The sequence below is a fragment of the Hemitrygon akajei genome, chromosome 4 (assembly GCF_048418815.1).
Source record: "Hemitrygon akajei chromosome 4, sHemAka1.3, whole genome shotgun sequence".
NCBI classification, from domain to species: domain Eukaryota; kingdom Metazoa; phylum Chordata; class Chondrichthyes; order Myliobatiformes; family Dasyatidae; genus Hemitrygon; species Hemitrygon akajei.
Genome location: NC_133127.1, coordinates 16,011,277 through 16,029,053, shown reverse-complemented (window position 1 = coordinate 16,029,053; position 17,777 = coordinate 16,011,277). Strand labels below are relative to the sequence as shown.

The window sequence follows — 17,777 nt, the reverse complement described above, 5'->3', positions numbered from 1 at the left end:
TGCTCCAAAGAGAAAAACCCCTAGCCCTCTTAGCCTATCGTAGACATGACATATGATATGCCCTCGTAGAAATAAGACATGCTCTCTGGTCCAGGTAGCGTCCTGGTAAACCTCCCTTTGTCCTCTCTGAAATTTCCATATCCTTCCTATAATGTGGCGACCAGAACAGAACACAATTGAATGCAGTATTCTGGATGCAGCCTCACCAGAGTTTTATAAAGCTGCAGCATAACTTTCTGATGATTGAATTCGCTGCCTCAACTAAAAAAGGCAAGCATGACAGATGCCATCATCTGATCAACTGCCAGCTTCTATTAAAGAGCACTTCTAAATTGCAGTCACCTTTATATTGTGGGGAATGGTGCATGAAGACCAGAGTAATAATGAACATTGGGACAAATGGCAACTAGGAAACCTGGGGTTACCACAGTACAAGGAGAAACATTTACTCATAGAACATCGAATAGTACAGCACGTACAGGTCCTTCAGCCTACTATGTTATGCCATCCTATATCAAACTACTCCATGATAATCCAGCGCTTTCCTCCTACATAGCCCATAACCCTCCATTTTTCTTGAGTCCATCTAGACCACAAGACCATAATATATAGGAGCAGATGGCCATTCAGCCCATCAAGCCTGCTCTGCTATTTAATCATGGTTATTATCCCTCTCAACCCATTCTCCTGCCTTCTCCCTATAACCTTTGACACCATTACTAATCAAGAACCTTTCAACCTCTGCCTTAAATATGCCCAGTGTCCTCATCTCCACAGCCATCCGTGGCAAAAACTCTACAGATTCACCACCCTCTGTCTAAAGAAATTCCTCCCCATCTGTGTTCTACAGGGACGTCCCTTCTATTCTGAGGCTGTGCCCTCTGGTCCTAGACTCCCCCACTACTGGAAACATCATCTCCACATCTACTCCACATACATAAATAGATAGTTAGATGGATAGATAAATAATGCTAAGAACCTGAGTTGTAGAGATCTCACAAGTCAGTCCATAATTAAAGTCTATAGGCTTTTCAATCTTCAATAAGGTTTCAATCAGGTTCCCACCTCCCCATTCCTCTGAATTCCAGCAAGTACCGGCCCAGAGCTATCAACCCTTTCGTTCCCAGAATCATTCTCAAGAACCTCCTCGAGACCTGCTCCAATGCCAGCACGTCTTTACTCCACATCCCATTTATCTGGGCTTCCAACTCCAATTTCATTTGCAGACTTGGTGTCTTTGCCAACTGTATGGTCCTGATGCATTAGGCAGAGACATCTCCTCATCACTCTTCTCTACCCAGCCTCACTGTGGGATTACTTTCTCTAGAAGGACTGCAACACTCCAAAGATACAGTGCACTGTTCACCTTCTCAAGGGTAGTTAGGTGTGGACACTAAATACTGCATATTCCAAAGTTCAAAGTCAATTTTTATTAAAGAATGTCTCCATATATTGAGATTCATTTTCTTGCTGTCATTCACAGAATTACAACAGAATCAATGAAAATCTACATGCAAACAAAAACTGACAAATAACCAAAGAAGACAAGCCGTGAAAATAAGTAAATACATAAATAGATAGTTAGATGGATAGATAAATAATGCTAAGAACCTGAGTTGTAGAGATCTCACAAGTTAGTCCATAATTAATGAGTTCATTGTTGAGGTAAATGAGATTATCCACACTGATTCGGGAGCCTGATAGTTCAAGGGAAATAACTGTTCCTGAACCTAATGGTGTGGAACCTAAGGCCCTTGTACCTCCTTCCCAATGGCAGCAGCGACTAGAGAGCATGGCCTGGATAAACACACATTTTTACTCTTCCTTTGCACAGCACACTGTACAACAATGCCTGCACTTCAGTAATCACTGGCAGTGAAGCTCCTGTGATTGAAAGATTCTATGTAACTAAAAATCATTTTATTTTCTTGAACACTGTCCCCGAGGAAACTTTTGCAGATTTGACAGTTTAACAAGAACGCCAATAAAGGATCAATTTGACTTACTCTAGCAGGAATGCACGGTCATTTTGGAAAATGTAGTGGATATATATTTGTCAGTTCTGGGATGCAATTTTTCTGGAGCTGATAAGGTAAAGGGCAGGACTGAGGATATCAGTTCCAAAACAGAGGAGTCCTGGAACGGATTTGTGATGGAATCTTGCTGTGCTTGCCATAGACTTAGAAATATTTATAGCACACTTTTTAGTTTTGAAGTCCTGAAGTGTCAAAGTGCAAAATTCAGGCCATTTGAGCCACTGAGTTGATACTAGCTCTCATAACAATCCATCAATTCTTCCCACTTTCCCTGTAAGCTGTTTTCTCTCCCTATCTATGCCAATGGGTTTATAAACAGCATGAGTGGACGCTGTCCTTTTTTCCCCCAAGGGAAAGGGTGTCAAAAACTAGACAGCATAGCTTTATGGTGAGAGGGGCGACTTCTTCACCCAGAGGGTATCAGAGGAAGTGGTTAAGGCAGGCACATTAACAACATTTAAAATGTACTTGTGTAGGTACATTGATAGGAAGGGTTCAGAGCGATATGGGGTAAACATGGCTGAATGGGATTTGCTTAGACGGGCATCAGTAAGGACAAGTTGGGCTGAAGGATCTGTTTCCGTGCTCTGTGAATCTATGGCTCCAACTTTCACCCACCTCTGCTCCTTTCCCACCAGCCACCTACACAAGGGGTAGTTTACAATAGCCATGTTACCCAGCAACCCACATGTCTTTGGTTTGGGATTAGGGAGGAATCTGGAGCACTTGAGGGAGAGGTGGGATTGGTGCTTATCACTGTTCCCTCTGATTTTTTCAGCTGCACAGACCAACCACTGCTCTGAGCAGGACATTTTTACTGGCCCTGAGAACTGCGCGGTACTTTAATAAAACGTTATATAAAGGAAAGGTCCAGCTGTGCGGCAATGAAGGTGATGTGCGCTGGAGCATTTCAATTAATGTGTAGCCACACACCTGCGCAGTGGTGCTTATAGAAGAAGAAGTGGCAAATTATAGTCAGAATGGATACAGGTCCATCGGCCCAACAGATCCATGTCGACCAAGCTGACCACTTAAGCTACTGTCTGAACCCTTTCAATCCATATACCTGTCCAACTGCTTTTTAAAAGTTGTTGTTACATCAGTCTCAGCCACTTCCTCAGATACCACTCTGTGTGCAAAATGGTGCCCCTCAAGTTTCCAATAAATTTCGTCCCTATGCCATCTAGCTCTTGATCTCCCAACCCTGAGAAACAGACTGCGTATGTTCACCTGATCAATGCCCCTCTTTATATCTTACTTCAGCCGAACGACCAAAACCGAGCAAGTGTGGCATCACCAACATCTTGTGTATCCGCACTGTGACCCCCCCGCCAACTTTTATACTCAGTGCCCTGACTGATGAAGGCCAATGTGCCAACAGTACACTGCCCACCTGTAACTCCACTTTCAGGGAACCTTGGTGCCCGAATGCCGAAGTCCCTTTGCTCTACAGCACTCCCCAGGGCCCAACCTTGCACTTATCTGAATTAAACACCATCTGCCAATCCTTGGTCACTTACTCAGCTGATCAAGATCTCCTAAACCTTTGACTTCAGAGTCATGGAACACCACAGCACAAAAACTTTGGGCCATCTAGGGCATGCCAAACTATTAATATACCTTAGTTCCGATGATCCTGGCCCTCCATACCCCTCCCATGCATCTAGGTCCGCAAGTCTTGGCAACATCCTTGGAAACTTTCTCTGACTTTTTTATCATCCCCCAAGTATGGCGGTGCTGTCACTAATGGCAGACAAAAGAGTAAAGATGTGGTTGATCGACTGTTCTCTTGCTTCAGGCTCTACGAAGGGAAGGAAAAGAAGGAATACGAACTATCATTGCGAACACTTTTCGAGAAATTCAACATCCTGATGAAGTCAACATTGGAGGGCAACACTTTACTTATGCAGGTAAACATGTGGGGACATGAGTAGAATTTGTAAGTCACTGCCTACAGGTGTAATGATCAGAAAACAGGAACCTGTCCTTGCTGGAAATCTGAGGTATAAACAGAAAATGCAGGAACTGCTCAGCAGTTCAGGCAGCATCTGTGGGAAGAAGGATAGTTAGCGTATCTGGCCAAAGACGCTTTGTTAGAGCAGTGAAGAGTCTCAGGTCTGAAGCATTACCTCTCTTTCTCTTCTCACAGTTGTGGCAGGATCTGCTGAGGGGTTTTTTTCCTCTCCCACTTGCAGATGTGGTGAAGGCAGGTTCTATTGTGTGGCCTTCAGGAGTCAACTGGACAACATCTACAGATGTACGGAACTGATGAGTTGCTCTGGTTGTGAGCCAGTGTGGAAATGATGGGTCGAGTGGTCTCCTTCTATGCTTTTATAGATAAATATTTGATTGATGGAGAAACTGAGGAATGTGAGGAACTAGCACAGAAGAGAAGGTCAGCCAAGACCACCTTCAATGGTGCATGCACAGGACACTGCTGATTCCGGACTCTGGAGCCACATATCAAATGCTGGAGGAACTCAACAGATTGAGCAGCAACTGTGGTGGAAAACTGACAGTTGATGTTCTGGGTTGAGTCCCTTCATTGACCTGAAACATTAAGCTGTTTATCTCTCTCTATGCATGCTGCATAACTTGCTGAGTTCCTCCAGCATTTTTATGTGTCCGTTTGTGTTGATCAAGATTTCCAACACTTGCAAAATCTCTTGTGTTTATGGTCAAATGTCCATTTCCCACCACAGAGTTGCATGACCCACTGAGTTCCTCCAGCATTTTGCTTGCTTGAATGGTGGGATAGGCTAGATGGGCTTGAATGGTGGGATAGGCTACTCCAGCTCTGGTTTTATTGTGTTCTTGTGGAACCATCTGTGACGGTGAGTGTGTTGTTGGTCACTACCTCACACATCCAGGGTGGATATCCGGCCACCATCAACGATGCAAGAAGGTAGAATTCTGTGTGGAAGGAGAAATGAAGTTTGGCAGAGAATAGAGAGGGAATGCAGGTGAGTCATAGAACCATAGAACACTACAGCACAGTACAGGCCCTTCAGCCCTCCATGTTGTGCCGACCCATATAATCCTTAAAAAAAGTACTAAACCCACACTACCTCATAACCCTCCATTTTTCTTTCATCCATGTGCCTGTCCAACAGGCTCTTAAATACCCCTAATGTTTTATCCTCCACCACCATCCCTGGCAAGTCATTCCAGGCACTCACAACCCTCTGTGTAAAAAACCTTACCTCTGATGTCTCCCCTAAACTTCCCTCCCTTAATTTTGTACATATGACCTCTGGTGTTTGCTATTGGTGCCCTGGGAAACAAATACTGACTATCCACCCTATCTATGCCTTTTATAATCTTGTAGACCCCTATGAAGTTCCCTCTCATTCTTCTACACTCCAAAGAGAAAAGTCCCAGCTCTGCTAACCTTGCTTCACATGACTTGTTCTCCAAACCTGGCAACGTCCTGGTAAATCTCCTCTGCACCCTCTCCATAGCTTCCACATCCTTCCTATAATGAGGTGACCAGAATTGAACACAATACTCTAAGTGCGGTCTCACCAGAGATTTGTAGAGTTGCAACATGACCTCTCGTTTGTTGAGTCCTTCAACAAACTGAAAAAATAAGAGAGCATGTATGGACCATATAACTTCTGCACATTTCCTCAGCCATATGGTGTCACATACCTCACAACACAAAGAAGTATCAACAGAAGTAAGCTACTCAAGCCTACCCTGACATTCAATATCCGGTTGTTCTCCCCTTCTGCACTTCCTGATCTTTAAAAACTACTTTAACAATCTGCCTTAACTACTTTGTACTTAGAGTCAGAGTCATAGTGTGCTACAGTACAGTACCACACCCTTCTGCCCATCTAGTTCATGCCAAACTGTTATTCTGCCTAGTCCCATCAACCTGCACCTGAACCAAAGCCTTTCAAACCCTTCCCATCCAGGAACCAATCCAGATTTCCCTTAAGTGTTGCAGTCAAAGCCATATGCACCATGTCCGCTGGCAGGTCATTCCACACTCACATCACCCTTTGAGGAAAGAAGTTTTCCCTCATGTTCCCGTTAAACATTTCACTTTTCACCCTTAACCCATGACCTTTAGTTCTTGTCTCCCCCAACCTCAGTGGAAAAAACCTGCTTGCATTTGTCCTATCTTTACCCCTCATTATTTGGTATCATCATCATCGTCATGTGCCGTGTCATATGACATAGATGACCACGGTCTTTCTATGACTATGATTGTTCCTGGCAAACTTTTTCTGGGCAGTGTCTTTACAAGATGGGAGACCACAGCCATTATCAATCCTCTTCAGAGATTGTCTGCTTGGTGTCAGTGGTCACATAACCGGGACTTGTGATATGCACCACCTGCTCATACAACCATCCACCACCTGCTCCCATGGCCTCCCGTACTCCCAACTGGGGGGGCTAAGCTGATGCTACACCTTGCCCAAGGGTGACCTGCAGGCTAGCAGAAGGAAGGAGCACCTTACACCTCCTTTGGTAGAGACATATCTCCACCACACCACCCAATTTTGTATACCTCTATCAAAACTCCCCTCATTCTCCTACACCTCAGGGAATGAAGATCTAAATTTTACTTATAACTCAAGTCCTCACGTCCTAACAATATCCTTGTAACTTCTAATGGTCAAACCCACATCTCCTTTGGGGTAGCGAATTCCAGAGATTCTGTAAAGAAGAATTTCTACATGCCTCACTTATAAATGGCCAACCCCTTAACTATGGACTTTTGTTCGAGACTCTCTCACCAGCAGAAACATCTCAACATCTCTTGAACTGTTGCATGTATACAGTAGTCATGATTTGTTTTTGCTGCAGCAGTACAGTGCAATACATAATATTACCACAGTACTGTGGAAAAAGCCTTAAGCACCCTAGCTATATCTGTATATGTGCCTGAGACTTTGCACAGTACTGTGTATTGAGCCGTAAGACCATATGGTAAAGGAGCTGCACCTATATACGTACTGTAGCCAGGGTGCCTAAGGCTTTTGCACAGCGCTGTATTTGTCAACGTGGAATGGAGAGGAATCTCGTAAATTTGGCAGGAGCAAAGGATGTTGGGAATGGGGAGGGTGGAGGGGTGTGGGACAGGTGGCAGGGACGGAGTGCCACTGCTGAGGGAGGGGTAGGTGCAGACACACCCAGCCCTGACTCATCAGGCAAGGTCATTAGTTTATTTATCATTACGGAATGTCTCTCTGGTGCTTCCCGTTCCCTCCCCTCTCCCTTCCCCTTTTCCCAACCATGATTCCCCTCTCACTGCCCCCTTCCCACTCTCAGTCCACAATAGAGACCCATATCAGAATCAGTTTTATCATCTCTCACATACAGTATATATATGTGCCTAAAACTTTTGCACAGTACTGTTTAAAGATACAAGCAAACATCGGAAAGTTTTTTAAAAAAGGATGGCGTGCTTTCCTGGCATATATGACACATAAACTCTTCTCGGACTTCCAGCCGGGTCAAAGTGTCGATTTTAACTAACGTTTCAATGACAAACTCCACCAGCTTTATAAGGGATGATGCCAAGACATGTCTAGTCCAGTGGTATATATACTTAATTCCCATCATACATCCTTCCTGATTGGTTGGTCCTCAACCAATCAGGTTTCTGCTGTCCCACCTTATTCAAAATTGCCTTCCAGTTCTTACTTTATCTTATTACAGGTTTACCAGGAAAGTTAAACAACACAAAAAATAACAACTCTACACCCCATTCCAATAGCACTTATCCATCTTTAAGATTAAATATCAGTCTCCTGCCCTTGACGGAATATTGCCCTAGCCTGCCTAACCTCTCATGAAACCCAGTCCCTCATGTCCTGGCAATGAGTTGTAAATGAGAAGGTTGCCTGAATACCCTTCCAACGTGGGGGAGGATGAAATGGAGGCAGATGACAGATGCTGAAGGCAGCCAACACGCGGATTCCCTTTTGAACTCATTCAATGTCAGCTTCCCTACCAGTGTCACCAAAAGGACACCCGTGAGCTGCCCATCAGTTCCCGAGTCAGCACACGGTGAACATGGGGGTGAAGGACATCGGCAGGCAAGATCTCTGTCTGTGCAAGAAGGCCACTGAAATAGACAGGTGAAGGACATTCATAGAAATCTGATGGCAGAGGGGAAGAAGCTATTCCTGAATCATTGAGTGTTGTGTCTTCAGGCTCCTGTACCTTCTCCTTGACGATAGCAATGAGAAGAAGGCATATCCTGGATAATGGGGCCCTTAATGGTGGACACTGCCTTTTTGAGGCATCGCTCCTTGAAGATATTCTGGAGACTATGAAGGCTAGTGCCCATGACTGAGTTCACAACTTTACTCAGCTTATTTCAATCATGTGCAGTGCCTCCCCTCCCCCCCAGTACCAGACAGTGATGCAGCCAGTTAGAATGAAAAATCTTAAGTGCCTTTGGTGGCATACCAAATCTCCTCAAACTCCTAATCAGTAATAGCCACTGTACAGAGCTGCAGTTCTTCATAACTGCATCGATATGTTGGGCCTAGGATACACGAGGGCTGGTCATTCGGTGCACCTGGGCTTTGAGCCTGGAGTTCAGCGTTCCATTATCTGCTAATCCAAAGGCTGATACCAAAGATCAAAGCCTGAAGTTTGATTGGAAGAATGGAAGTCAAAGCCCAGAGACTGGAGACAGAAGGCCCAGTGCTGGAGGGCTCTCTGTGTGTGTTGGTGGGTGGGGGAGAGGAAAGGGGCTTGGTTTGCTATCATCATTTTGTTGCTTATTGTGTTCTGTGTTGTTCTGCCAATCATTGTGGACTCGCTGTGTTCACACCAGTTGCACACCTCTAGATGTGTTGGTTGTAACATGAGCAATCCATTTCACTTGATATTTCAATGTACCTATGATGAATAAATATGATTTGCAGCTTTCAGCCTCCATCTGGTGGAGTGACGACCCTGGTGGGAATGGGGAGAGGTGAGAAGGGAAATGGGCTGTTCGTGTTGAAATCGTTCATGTTGAGATCAGAAAGGGTAAGATGAGGGAACACACACCAGTTCTTATTGAGGGATCAGAAGAGGAAAGAGTGAGCAATTTCAAGTTCCTGGATGTCAACATCTCTGAGAATCTATCCTGGGCCCAACATATCAATGCAGTTATGAATATTTGTCCACAGGTACTGCCTGACCCACTGAGTTCCTCCAGCACCTTGTGAGTTACTCCAGATTCCAGCATCTGCAGTTTCTTGTCTCCAGTAAACCAGGAGACAATTTTGATGGAAAATTTGTCTGTACTCTAATAAATTGGCCTGCTTTTGTATGAGCACAGTGCGTCTCTGATGTCATTAACAGTGGAAAGATATGTAAATTTATGGATTTCAGCAAACATTCTGAGGGGATTTGTTCAACATTTGAAATGGAATAAGTTGTATGGCTATATGGATATACTGTATGATCTTAATGTGCTTGCTGACCTTGGGGCTGGCATAGACCCAATGAGCTGAATGGCATCCTTCAGTATTGTTAGACTAAGTGTAATTGGTTGTCATTTATTGACCAGCACGAGGTCCTGATATCCCTCTAACCTAATCAAATTCCCTTTCTCTTCCCATTCCAGGGAGCTTCCCTCAAGTACTTGCCGACGGTCCTTCAAGATGTGGCAACGATCTTTGATCCCATCTTATTAAGGTAGGCTGCTGTTAAGTGATAGATATCCTGAAATTGGATCTCCCTTGGTGTAATACTAGGTGGAAGGATGTCCCAGATGGACCCAGTTCCCAGCTTGAGCTCCTATCGCTGTGCAGAATTAATACCACCTATCGAACATCGAAGAGTATAGCACAGGCAGGCCTTTCGGCCCACAAAGGATCCTTTGACTTTTTTTATTCTTCATTGAGCCATGGAATAATACAGTGTGGGAAGAGAATCTTCAGCCCACCTCATCCATATTAACCAAGATGCCCATCTCCCTTAGCCCATGTTTGGCCCATATCCCTCTGAATCATTCCAATCCATGTACCTGTTGAACTGTCTCTAAACAATGTTATTCTGCTCACCTCTACCACTTCCTCTGGAAAATCATTCCATTTACACACCACCCCTTGTTGAAAAGTACTGACCCTCAGGCTCCCTTTAAATCTTTCCCCTCTGACCTTCAACCAATGCCCGCTGGTTTGCCCTACCCCGGGAGAAAGAGTTGCGATCACGATTATCTAACTCTCTATAAGATCACCTTTGGCTCTCCTACTCCCTTCAGGGAAAACAGACACAGCTTGTCCAGCCTCACTTTAAAATTCAAGTCCTCCAGTCCTGATGTCATCCTTGTGCACCCATACCAGCTTAATTACATCCCTTCTTATAATTAGGTGACGAAAACTGCACACAGCTACATGGTATAACTTGGGAGGTTTTGTTCAAGGATTGTGAAACTTCCTCCAGCAAGCTCAGATACATAGCTTCTGGTCCAGATGTTTCCTTAGTGAGAGTTGTTCACCACCCTCAGGCGTTGATGTGAGTGTGGTGTGGCCTGCCAGGGGAAGTAGTAGATGTGAATTCAATTGCAATAGTTAACCTAAATCGGGATGAGGGATGTTTGCAGGGATATAGTCTGGGTGTCGGTCAATTGGGCTAGGCAAAAGATTGTCAGCATTTACTTAATGGGCCAAAGGACTTTTTTCTGGGCTGTAGAATACCATGGGGGTGATGGGGTAAAGAGTGAGGCGCTCCTTCCCTCCACTAGCCTGCAGGTCACCCTTGGACAAGGTGTAGCACCTGCTTAGTCTCCCTCGATCAGGGTCACGTGAAGCCATGGGAGCAGGTGGTGGCTGATCGTACGAGCAGCTGGTGCATGTCACAAGTCCTGGTTATGTGACCACTGACACTAGGCAGACAATCTCTGAAGAGTATAAATAATGGCTGGAGTCACCCGTCTTGTAAAGACTCTGCCCAGAAGAAGTCAATGGCAAAACACTTCTGTAGAAAAAATTGTCAAGAACAATCATGGTCATGGATAAAAAGAATAAGAAGAGCTGTCTTAGATTAAAGGCAGATGAAAAACCATAATCGTCCACATCGTATGACTCGGCAGTAATGATGATGACTCCTTTATATCAGAGTTTAGCCACTCTAGAATCCCAATTATATCTCCCTTGGCTTATATCCCAACATACATATCTGCTGGTGAAAACTGTTGTGAAATATTTATTTCTCACTTCAGACATGCCCACTTCTTCTATGTGCATGTGTCTGATTAGCTCCACGCCTCATCTTGCAATCCTTTTCCTATTCACATACCCATATAATTTTTCAATTTCCTTTTAACCAGTGGTTCCCAACAGTTTTTATGCCATAGACCCTTACCATTGACTGAGGGGTCCGTGGACCTTGGGTTGGGAACACTTGTTTTAGACCCACCTTTTAGACTAATATTATGATCTGTCACCACAGTTCCTGCTAAGCTGTGTGGGTGCGCAGCCATGCAGATACTGCAGTACACATCGCCTTTGCTGCCGTGCAGTTGGACTTTTCTTTTGTATAATGTTACACATTAAAGTACCGCACAGTTTTCAGGCCATGGAGAAATTCCTCCGACAGCTGGTCCGCGCAGCTATGAAAGTTTAGAGGGAATGTTGTCTGTCACTGCTTTCCTCATTTTCTTACTTCGCCTTGAGAACTTTCTGGTTTCGAGAGTATTTCAACCCAACACCTGTTACATACCAGACCTGAAGATGCTGGAATCTGGAGATAAAGCAACATTCTGAAAGAACCCAAAAGCTGTATCAGTAGAGACAAATCGATGGTCCACATTTCAGGCTGAGACTCTGCAACAAGACCATTGTTGGTCTTTTATTCTGCTCTGATTTATTCTCTACCTGTTTGTTCATTCATCGAGCTGGGTCTCTAATTTCTCTATTTTCCTCCCTTTTGGCAATACCTAGACTGCAGCAGAAACTTTAAAGGTCTCCCATTTTTCAATTCCAGATTCGCCTGCCAAGCTCTGATTACAGTTTATCTAGGCCAGATCTGCTCTCATTTCATTGAAATTGGCTGTTCTCCATTTGGCCTTTCATTTTAAAGTGCTGAACAACTTTTTGTATAGTTATTGTAAACTTCATGATATTGAGGCCCCTCCATCGGTTGGGGTCAACCATTGATGTTGCATCCCAGCTGTCTCTGAGATATGCAAGCCAGGATGGTATGTTGTGGTGAGCAAGCTGTTGCCCATGTAGTGGGCTCCCCCTCTCCACACAGCTGATGAATCCAAAGGAATGGCAGAGACTGATACAGCTTGGCATTAGTGGCATTAAGGGAGTTGCCAGTCAACACTGAACTCAACGTCGGACTGCCTTAGGGACTCCAGCCTTGGATTTCTCCTTGAGATTTACTCCAACAGCCTTCCCCATGAGTGGGTACAGTCGTGAAGCAGTGGAGGTTTGAGATCAGAGTTTTCCTTCTCTTAGTTGAGCTGCCAACCATGGCTGATGAGCTCCATTTACCTGGAATGACTGGTTTTAAGGTGCCAGTAAACAGCCTTTGCCCTTCTCCTGTTCAGTGCTTTCACCAGACTTGGTAGCCAAGCCACACGTGAAGGCCAGGAGCTGGACTTGGTTGTCAGCGGCTAATTGAGATGCTATTGGGAGTACTTAATAGGCAGTGGGAGCTTATCCCCACTACCACCCTCAGCTATGACATCCTTGAGGGACTTTCATGACATTATGTTCAGTATTACCTGAATGTTTCCACACTGATGCTTAGTTCATTTGCCCTGACTCAATCAAGAAAACAAATATACTTATGTGACCCCTTGTGTTGAGCCAGAGGCAAACTCAGTTCTCCTGATACCACCTTGCAATCTACCTTTCTCACTGATGTTTTTGCTCCCAGCACCACTTCCCATCATTCTCATTCAACCCCAATTTAGCAGCATGTGAATTGACATTTTCAGCACAGCTTAAGATTATTTTTTCTCTAAAGTCAAATAATCATAATACTTCAGGTTCAAGCTACCATGAGGGTATATTTAAAGCAGAGGTTTCTAGGTTCCTGATTAATCAGGACATCAAGGGTTACAGGGAGAAGGCAGAAGATGGGGCTGAGGGGAGTTTCATTGCGGACTTTCCAGTTTCATTCTTGACTATCCAGTTTCATTCTTTATGTCCAGTTTCAGTTTTTACCTTCCAGTTTCATTCTTCACTTTCCAGTTTCATTCTTTATTTTCCAGTTTCATTCTTTACTTTACAGTTTCATTCTTCACTTTCCAGTTTCATTATTTACTTTCCAGTTTCACTCTTGACTTCCTAGTTTCATTCTTTACATCCCAATTTCGTTCGTTAGCCTCCAGTTTCATTCTTATAATCTTTGACTTTCTTTCTTTAACTTTCAATTTCTTATTCTTTTGGTTTCATTGTTTTATCTTCTAGTTTCTTCCTTTCGCTTTCATTTTCCTTCCTCATTTTCTAGTTCCTTTCTTTATCTAAAGAAACCATCTCTTTCTTCAGGAATCCAGATTGCTATATTGCCATTAACCAACATATGCAGGCAGCCTTTAGAATTGTTGAAGCATTTTCCTGATTAAAGGTGTATCACTGATTGAAACTTAGGTGATGGTATTGGGTTCCCTCTCCTCAAAGCCCTGAAGGAAAAAGAAGATTTTAAGCCCTTTCCAATATACAGTACTGCGCAAAAGTCTTAAGCACGTACATTTTGCCAGGGTGTCTAGCACATGTGCACAGTACTCTAGTAATTTTAAAGATTGTGCTGCTGTTCCACTGCCACAAAAAAAACGCACAAATTTCATGACATATGTAAGTAATAATAAACCTAATTCTGCTCTGGGTCTCTATTGTGGACTGAGAGTGGGAAAGGGGCAGGGAGAGGGGAATCATGGTTGGGGAAAAAGGGAGGGAGAGAAGAATCATGGTTGGGGAAAAGGGGAGGGAGGGGGAAGCACCAAAGTATTCATTTTGTAATGATCAATAAACCAATTGTTTGGAATCAAATAACCTGGCCTGGTGTATCTGGGCTGGATGTGTCTGCACCCTCTTCTGCCACTCCTCTGCCACCAGTCCCACACGCCTCCTGCAGACCACCACCCTCTCCATTCCCAGAATCCTTTGCTCCTTCAAGATGTGCAAACTTGCTCTCCGCTATACATTGACAAACAGTGCTGTGCAAATGTCTTATACACACCAGACATTTACACAGTACTGTAGGTATCTACAGTTACCCTTACAATAGGAAGGTTATACTGTGTCAATGACTAACTTATTTCCCTGTCCAGCCTTTGCACTGTGGTCTGGCTGCCAATACCCACTGCCTCTGTGGTGGATCATCCCTCCCTACCAAGGAGGAAGGTAGTTTAAACATAGTTATTTTATTTTTAATGATATACATTTAAACTTAGACCAATATTCTGACACACTTTTAACACTCACTGAGCATTTCTAAATAATAAAAGACTTCTGAATTGCAAAATGTTTACAAAGAATTCACAAACACAGGTACAACTCTTACAAGCTAGAAGAACATTCCAAAGAGTTGCAGATGAACGAGTCCTCTGTCACAGAAATAGAAGGATGAAGAATGAATTGCAGTTCTTCTTCCTGTCGTCCTCCTCGTCATTCGTAACCTTCCCCAATGCTTCTGATAATTATATTATTTTCTACTGATGCCACCATCTGCATGTGATTTTTATTATTTTGTTATTTAGTGATACAGTGTGGAATGCAGCCTTCCGTCCCTTTGAGTCATGCTGCCCAACACTTCCCAGCAACCCCAATTTAACACTAACCCAATCATGAGACAGTTTACAATGCCCATTTAACCTACCCGATACACCTTTGGACTGCGGGAGGAAACCTGAGCAGCAGCCAGGGAAAGCTAGTGCTTTCCATGGTGAGGACGCACTGCGACTCCTTGCAGATGGTGCCCGAATTAAACTCAAAACTGTGCCACCCCAAGTTTTAATAGCACAACACTAACCACTACACTGCCATGCGTCCAGCTACCTTTCCCATATGTTTACCAGATATACTGGCTTGCCCACAGAAGGCAAAGAGTGGTTGTTGACGAGTCATATTCTGCATAGAGGTCAGTCACCAGTGGTGTGCCTCAGGGATCTGTTCTGGGACCCTTACTCTTCATGATTTTTATAAGTGCCCTGGATGAGGAAGTGGAGGGACGGGTTAGTAAGTTTGCTGATGACACAAAAGTTGTAGGTGTTGTGGATAGTGTGGAGGGTTGTCAGAGGTTACAGTGGGACATTGATAGGATGCAAAACTGGGCTGAGAAGTTGCAGGTGGAGTTCAACCCTGATAAGTGTGAGGTGGTTCATTTTGGTAGGTCAAATATGATGGCAGAGTATAGCATTAATGGTAAGACTCTTGGCAGTGTGGAGGATCAGAGGGATCTTGGGGTCGGAGTCCATAGGGCACTCAAAGCTGCTGCGCAGCTTGACTATGTGGTTAAGAAGGCAAACAGTGTATTGGCCTTCATCAGCCATGAGATTGAGTTCAAGAACTGAGAGGTAATGTTGCAGCTATGTAGAACCCTGGTGAGACCCCACTTGGAGTACTGTACTCAATTCTGGTCGCCTCACTACAGAAAGGACGTGGAAACCATAGAAAGGGTGCAGAGGAGATTTACAAGGAAGTTGCCTGGATTGTGGAGCATGCCTTATGAGAATAGGTCGAGTGAACTCGGCCTTTTCTCCTTGGAGCGACGGAGGATGAGAGGTGACCTGATAGAAGTGTACAAGATGATGAGAGGTATTGATCATGTGGATAGTCAGAGGCTTTTTTCCAGGGCTGAACTAGAAACATGGAAACATAGAAGACCTACAACACAGTACAGGCCCTTCGGCTCACAAATTTGTGCCAAACATGTCCCTACCTTAGAAATTACTAGGCTTACCCATAGCCCTCTATTTTTCTAAGCTCCGTGTACCTATCCAGGAGTGTCTGAAAAGACCCTATTGTATCCGCTTGCACCACCATTGCCGGCAGCCCATTCCACGCACTCACCACTCTCTGAGTAAAAAAACTTAGCCCTGGCATCTCCTCTGTACCTACTTCCAAGCACTTTAAACCTGTGCCCTCTTGTGGCAACCATTTCAGCCCTGGGAAAAAGCTTCTGACGATCCACATGATCAATGCCTCTCATCATCTTATACACCTCTATCAGGTCACCTCTCATCCTTCATTGCTCCAAGGAGAAAAGGCCAAGTTCACTCAACCTGTTTTCATAAGGCATGTTCCCCAATCCAGACAACATCCTTGTAACTACCCTCAGCACCCATTCTATAGTTTCCACATCCCTTTCCTGTAGTGAGGCGACCAGAACTGAGCACAGTACTCCAAGTGGGGTCTGACCAGGGTCCTATATAGCTGCAACATTACCTCTCAGCTCCTAAATTCAATTCCACGATTGACCAAGGCCAATACACCACATGCCTTCTTAACCACAAAGTCAACCTGCACAGCTGCTTTGAGTGTCCTATGGACTAAGACCTCAAGATCCTGCTGTTCCTCCACACTGCCAAGAGTCTTACTATTAATACTATATTCTGCCATCATATTTGACCTTCCAAGATGAACCCCTTTACACTTATCTGGGTTGGACTCCATCTGCCACTTCTCAGCCCAGTTTTGCATCCTATCAATGTCCCACTGTAACCTCTGACAGCCCTCCACACTATCCACAACACCTACAACCTTTGTGTCATCAGCAAACTTACTAACCCATCCCTCCACTTCCTCATCCAGGTCACTTATAAAAATCACTAAGAGTTAGGGTCCAAGAACAGATACCTGGGGCACACCACTGGTCACCGGCCTCTATACAGAATATGACCCGTCTACAACCACTCTTTGCCTTCTGTGGGCAAGCCAGTTCTGGATCCACATAGCAGTGTCCCCTTGGATCCCATGCCTCCTTACTTTCTCAGTAAGCTTTGCATGGGGTACCTTATCAAATGCCTTGCTGAAATGGCTAGCACGAGAGGGCATAGTTTTAAGGTGTTTGGAAGTAGGTACAGAGGAGATGTTAGGGGTGAGTTTTTTTATGCAGAGATTGGTGAGTGTGTGGAATGGGCTGCCGGCGGCAGTGGTGGTGGAGGCAGATACAATAGGGTCTTTTAAGAGACTCCTGGATTGGTACATGGAGCATAGAAAAATAGAGGGCTATGTGTAAACCTAGGTAGTTCTAAGATAAGGACATGTCTGACACAACTTTGTGGGCCGAAGGGCCTGTATTGTGCTGTAGGGACAAAATATCTCACACAGATGGTCTTAAAAGCTTCTGACAACAGAGGTCCCAAACATCCACATTTAATGCTGGGAGGGTTGACCCTCTGAGTGCACCAACATTGCAGCTTGTAACCATGTTTAATATGCTGACTGACATAACCCCATTGTCTTGAATGTGGCTGATGAAGACAATAAGCCTCCTGATCACTTTGCAGACTGATTTCTGCTAGCAATTTATATCGAAGGCCTAAGACTCGTACATGATTACAACAAAAAAATGAACAAAAAATATTTGTCAAATATTATCCCCAATAATTCTGACACCTTGGGAAAGGCCATGCTGCTGTGCTGGAAAGCTGAGTTTGCAGTTAGTCTCCTAGGCCCTGGAAAGTGAATATCCATCACACTTACAAAAATTTCACAGGGTTTGAGAGTTGAAATGTTGCAGTAACATTTCTGTGACCAATGAGTCTACTGCTGGAGTTACAGTTTGAAAATAAGGAATAGGCTGTTCAGGACATGAAGGGGAACT

General features: G+C 44.3%; 1 protein-coding gene across 1 annotated transcript in view; it reads left to right on the top strand.

Annotated features, from left to right (window-relative positions):
• LOC140726138 (dedicator of cytokinesis protein 2-like) overlaps positions 1 to 17,777 on the top strand; it is a 1,234,790-nt gene that overhangs the window by 391,564 nt on the left and 825,449 nt on the right. The window contains exons 23-24 of the mRNA XM_073042110.1: positions 3,835 to 3,946; positions 9,619 to 9,689. Coding sequence (XP_072898211.1) covers positions 3,835 to 3,946; positions 9,619 to 9,689 — 183 coding nt within the window. The remainder of the gene's footprint in view (positions 1 to 3,834; positions 3,947 to 9,618; positions 9,690 to 17,777) is intronic.